Source organism: Geotrypetes seraphini, chromosome 3 (assembly GCF_902459505.1).
Source record: "Geotrypetes seraphini chromosome 3, aGeoSer1.1, whole genome shotgun sequence".
NCBI classification, from domain to species: Eukaryota; Metazoa; Chordata; class Amphibia; order Gymnophiona; family Dermophiidae; genus Geotrypetes; species Geotrypetes seraphini.
The window spans coordinates 249,637,974-249,643,973 of record NC_047086.1 but is presented as its reverse complement, the minus strand read 5'-3'; the positions used below and the strand labels follow the sequence as shown (position 1 = coordinate 249,643,973).

The window sequence follows — 6,000 nt, the reverse complement described above, 5'->3', positions numbered from 1 at the left end:
CTGGAGAGAGACAAGTGAGAAAGACAGACAGACTGAAAGAACGGGGGAGGGGGGCAGGGAAAGAGAAAGAGAAAGAAAGGGAAGGAGGGGGCAGGGAGAGAGGAAGAAAACGTTGGACTCATGCATGGAGGGACAGAGAGATATTGGTTGGGGAATGGAATGAGATCTGGAGGAGAGGAAACATGCAGAAGGCAGAAAGAAGGGAAGAAATATTAGATGCACAGTCAGAAGGAAGTGCAACCACAGACCCATGAAATCACCAGACAACAAAGGTAGGAAAAATGATTTTATTTTCAATTTAGTGATCAAAATGTGTCTGTTTTGACAATTTATATCTGCTGTCTATATTTTGCACTATGGCTCCCTTTTACTAAACTGCAATAGTGGTTTTTAGCGCAGGGAGCCTATGAGTGTCAGGAGCAGCGCAGGGCATTCAGCACAGCTCCCTGCGCTAAAAACTGCTATCACGGTTTAGTAACAGGGGAGGGGGTATATTTGTCTACTTTTGTATAGTTGTTACTGAGGTGACATTACATATTTTAAAGTAATCTGCCTTGACCTCTTTGAAAAACCCCAAATATAAATTATAATTAACATTTTCTTTACATACAGTGTGCTTTGTGTTTTTAAAAATTTTATTGTTGGTAGATCATTTTGACTTGGTCATTTTAAAAATAGCACGCAAGCCAAAAAAGTGTGGGCACCCCTGAACTAGGGCATTCAATAACTTTGGGCTGGCTCGAGAACATTAACTCATTTTCACATGTGCCAACAAAACAACTTTCAGTCATCACCAACTAAAACCAGATCTGAACAGGTAAAGTAGAAATGAAAAGCTCTATAAACCAGTAGTGCCATTTAAAGACTTGACAATAAATTCAATGCACAATAAATATACTGTACAGTTTTTGGCAATTGCCTTTTGTCTAAGATAGAGTAGCTTAGTATTGAGGGAATGTTGGATCCACTTTATTAGACCAAGCCATTAGTCCACCTGCGATGTCCTTTGCTAAAAGTGCACCTAATTCTTTTCCAGACAAATCCTGTAAAATTTTTACAGCTTTCTGGGAGTCATTTCCTAACTTGCAGATGACATATACTGAAAGAGAAATAAACAGTATCATAATTAATATGATGCACATAAAAATATAAACTATGAACTGTCATATTGCATGAAATGAATTAAGGACTATTGTCAGTGAAATGGTATCGGACAGACCACTACTTTACAGTGATTTGTAATTTTTGATGTTTGTACAAGCCTTATTTGTCCTATTTTATGTATGTTACATTTGTAAAGCCGCCTAGGAATAGGCAGTTGAGCAATCTTTTACTTTTAATAATCTTTATTCATTTTTGAAAACACTTTCAACAAATGAAAATATAATTAAACATTTACACTTTAGACATCACTTAAAATTTTTACAAGATTCATACAGATTAGTACCCTCCCCCCACCCAACCTAATCCTTGTTTTTTTTTTAAATATCTATAGATTTTATCATAGTTTCAGAAATACACTATACAAATTTTAAACATAAATTTCACAATCTTTTAAATAAATTAAATAAATGCAGTCTCCCCACCCTCTGATTTCAATGACATCATCCTTGTAATATTTCAGAGATACATTCCAGTTTTATAACTGAATAAACATTGCTTTACTTTGGGCCTGGCCTTCTCCACCTGTTCCTTTGTACTTTCATTTCACTTGGAACCAGGGCCTATTCTATGACACCTGGGTGCCCAGATTCTGTTAATGAATACCTGTGTAACCCTAAATAGGTGCCTTATATCTGGGCACCTAAGGTTACACCAGCCACAGACCTGGCATAACAGGAGGCACTTAAATGCAGCAAGAGCATGACAACTTAAAGCAGTCTGTAAAGCAGGGGTCTCAAAGTCCCTCCTTGAGGGCCGCAATCCAGTCGGGTTTTCAGGATTTCCCCAATGAATATGCATGAGATCTATGTGCATGCACTGTAAAGGGTCCCTGCTGTAAAGGGTGCACACAAGTGGCTGCCTAGCCACATAGGGAGGGTCTGGGGGGTGTCTCTAGACACCAGGGAGTTTTTTAAAGTTGGGTGGGGTGAGTCATGAGAAGGGGGGCGGAAGCCACTAGAGGCCTGTTTTGCAAAGCTGCGCTAGCGGCTGCAGCGTGGTAACGGCCCCGAAGACCATAGAGATTTAAAGGGCTTCGGGGCTGTTGCCGCTAGCGCGGCTTTGTAAAACAGGCCCTAGGTTACCAGGGATTTGTATTGCAATGTTGGGGCTCTCGTGTACACTCTTTTTGCAGACATATACAGTCTGGGGAGGTAGGAGACTAAGCTTTTATTTACACAGAACTAGGGGGTCTGTTTTCTTCACAGAAATCTGCTGCTTTCCCAAAATACACTGCCCCTCAGTTTAGTTTAGTCACTTCAGAGTTCTGGGTGAGTTGTGTTGAACTGCCTTTTGTGCTGGATTAATTTAGTCCTATGTATTCCTGTGTTTAAGAAGATGTGGCTGCACATATGAACAAACTGGATTTATATGCTGTTTGTAGAGTTTTTTGAGAGACCTATGGCTGTGATTAAGCCACATGCGGCATGATTTGATTATGCTGAATTATATGGGTGCATTTATTCTGAGGTCTCTCTTTCTCCACTTTTTGGGATGTTGCTGTGGATTTAACACAAGAGTCCACACTGTTTAAATGTTATTTTTGACTATCTGGATAGTACCATTGAAAATTTGTGGATAAGGGTACTTATCTGTACAGCAGTTGCTGCTATTAAGATACATATCCATAATAATAAAAGGCTAAGCGTGCATGCGCTGTCGAAAATCCGTGAGTCCTGGTGGCGTGAGCTGTGCTTCTGTGCCAGTGCTCACGGCGCCTGCGCTAGCGCGTGTGCCAGCGACTCCTCCCTCCCACTGCCGGTCCTCTTCAAAGCGGCCTGCTGAGGTTCGCCAGCCACTGTAGTGAACCTTGCAGGCCGCTCTAGCAAATCCAGGGAGGCGAAGGTGGGACGGAGGCTGCAATCGGCAGCGGCTGCTGCTACTCCTCCAGCCGCCTAGTTCCTCTCTGCCGGCCCCAGCTGGCAGCCCCCTCTGCCCAGTCCTCTCTCCTCCGGTGGCCCGCGCAGGAGAAGGAGCGGATGAAGCAGGGAGACTGTGCAAAGGGAAACAAGGGGGTTGCCGGGACGGGGAAAGGGAGGGGGAGGAAGCCGAGGAATCTCTAGCACCCGTTAATGTAACGGGCTTAAAGACTAGTTTTTGAATATCAGGCCAACAAAGTGTCATAATTCTATAAGTGCAAGGCTGGTTCAGGTCCATTAAAACCAACATCTGCTCTCACTCTGGCTCAAAAGAGATTATGTCCTTACCTTGATAATATTTTTCCAGTAGATAGGTGTGTCATTCTAAACAAGCAGGTTATCTCCCCATGGCCGCGAGCCAACTGCAGAAGGGATCCACTCTAGATTTTTTCTGTGTCCCTTCTACTTCACTGTGAGCTCTACTGCCACCTGCAGTTAGTACCCAAGAATGCTGGAGCTCCAACCAAGTATGTGAAGGACAAGAGGGGATACTCTCCAACAACACAACTGTCCTGCTTTAACATAAAACACTGTAACATTTAACAAACTAGCAACGGCCAACATAAGTATTAAAGGAGCTCAGGTAGTATCCCTGGAGATGATCAAACATATTATACTGTATTCTTCAGAGCTCAAAGGGCTGACCGGAATCCAAGACGCAACTTGGAAAAGCATTAACAGAATGAAATGCTAGGCAGGATAGGGCGGAGTGTAGAATAATACACCTATCCACTGGAAAAAGATATTATCAAGGTGAGAATATAATCTCTTTTTCATAGATGTGTCATTTGACCTGGGGGACACACAAAAGCAGTCCCATAAATCTAGGGTGGGCCGACTGTGCCAGTTCGTAACACAGAGGTACCAAAGGCAGAATCCTCTTGTGCTTCAACATCTACCTGTAAACATGTGTAGCGTGGACCAAATTGCTGCTCTACAGAACTCCTCTGATAAGAATGTGCCTTTATGAAAACCGGAGATTGTTTCCCACAGACAATGTATGCCGGCAAAATAAGTAAAAGAGAGAGCAGAACAGAAAAACTCCTTCTGGCTAGTGTGCAGAAGGGAAAAACTGCAGGTGGCTCATAGTGAAGTAAGAGGGACACAGAAAAAAAATCCAGAGTGGATTCCTTTGCAAGATGGCTCGTGGCCATGGAGAGATAACCTACCTGTCTTGAATGACACAGCGATTGCACTGGAATAATTGTTAATGGAACTGCCCTTCAGAAACCTGTCCAGCCCTTTCCAAACAATCTATTATCAATCTTAATCATCTCTTCCAGCAACAAATTTCACAGCTTGTGTTAATCAAAAAAACCAACAACCCCAAAACCCTTTCTGAAATTTGTTTTAAATCTGCTGTATGGTCACTGATCTCTCTTTTCTCCTTCTGTTTTCAGGTTTCACAGTGTCACTTTTACAATGGAGTCTCCTCTCTGCTTCTGTATCAGTGATACAGGTAGTTTTCCACATTTGTAGTGCAGGGTGTATGTTTATGAGGCGTCTTCAGTATGTGTGTATATAAGAACATAATAGCCAAGCTGGGTCAGAGCAGTGGTCCATCTACCCAGTATCCTGTTTCCAACAATGGCCAATCCAGGGCACAAGTACTCAGCAGAAACCCAAATAGGAGCAACATTCCATGCTACCGATCCCAGGATAAGCAGTGGCTTCCTTCATGTCTATCTCAATAGCAGATTATGGACTTTTGTGTCAATGCAAATTTAATTACCCGACTTGTTCCAATTTCCAGAACATTTATAAATATTAAACCGTGTTGTAATGAAAGATGTGTATACAGCAGTGTGCAGCAATAAAAATGATAAAGGGGATGAGATGACTTCCATATGAGGAAAGGCTAAAATGGCTAGGGTTTTTCAGCTTGGAGAAGAAACGGCTAAGGGGGGAGATGACAGGTCTATAAAATACTGAATAGAGTGGAACAGGTAAACATGACTCACTTGTTTACTCTTTACAAAAATACTAGGATTAGGGGGCATGCAATGAAGTTACCAAGTATAAATTTAAAGCAAGCTGGAGAAAATAATTCTTTATTCAATGTGTAATTAAACTCTGAAATTCATTGCCAGAGAATATGGTGAAAGCAGTTAGCTTAGCAGGGTTTTAAAAAAAGGTTTGGTTAATTTCCTAAAAGAAAAGTCCATAAACCATTATTAAGATGGACTTGGGAAAATCCACTGCTTATTTCTAGGATAAGCAGCATACACTCACTTTTACTCGTTTGGGATCTTGCCAGGTATTTGTGACTTGGATTGCCCTTTCTTGGAAACAGGATACTTGACTTGATAGACCTTTGGTCTGTCCCAGTATGGCAACACTTTTCTTATGTGGATGTGCTACTCAGGTCTGGTTCTACTAGAGTTCCTATATCAGACCTGGCTCCCTTTATGTCCCACTCTCAGTCTCTCTCAGTAGAGGGGAGATGCTGCAGTATGTGAGGTTAGTCTAGGCTAGCTCCTCTGCTTCTGCCCTCTCAAGCTCTACAGTGGTGGGGAGGTGCTGTGGCATGTATGGCTGGTCTAGCTTGGCTTCCCTGATATTCCAATCTCTCTCTCTCAGGCTCCATGGTGGTAGGGAGATATTGCCACATGTGCAACAGCTATGGCCTGGTTTTCCTGCAATTCTGATCCTCCCCTAAGCTGAAGGGGTTTTTCCCTTGTATCATATGATGGCAGAAATTACTCTTTTACACTATATCCCCAAAAAATAATGATTGAGTTTTTTGCACAGTGTGTTAAAAGTATTAATCTAATATATTTGGTAATACAGCTAAAGTACTACAAAGCCTTACCTGGGAAGGACATTTCTTCACCTGTTTTCAACCGTCCTTCAAGTAATTTTCTTTTCAAATGGTTTAGGCAGTCAAGATTTTTTTTCTCTAATTTATCCAAAGGGATAT

At 42.0% G+C, this 6,000-nt stretch overlaps 1 protein-coding gene across 4 annotated transcripts in view; it reads right to left on the bottom strand.

The window, feature by feature from the left end:
* Positions 1 to 586: 586 nt before the first annotated feature.
* The window catches only part of LOC117357330 (adenylyltransferase and sulfurtransferase MOCS3-like), a 117,251-nt gene continuing 111,837 nt past the window's right edge, over positions 587 to 6,000 (bottom strand). For 3 of the 4 annotated variants that reach the window (XM_033937725.1, XM_033937724.1, XM_033937723.1), the window contains 2 exons: positions 5,893 to 6,000; positions 587 to 1,099 (listed from right to left, as the gene is read on the bottom strand). In XM_033937725.1, the coding sequence (XP_033793616.1) occupies positions 942 to 1,099; positions 5,893 to 6,000 (266 nt within the window). In that variant the 3' untranslated portion in view covers positions 587 to 941. The remainder of the gene's footprint in view (positions 1,100 to 5,892) is intronic. The other variant, XM_033937726.1, reaches the window with a different exon arrangement.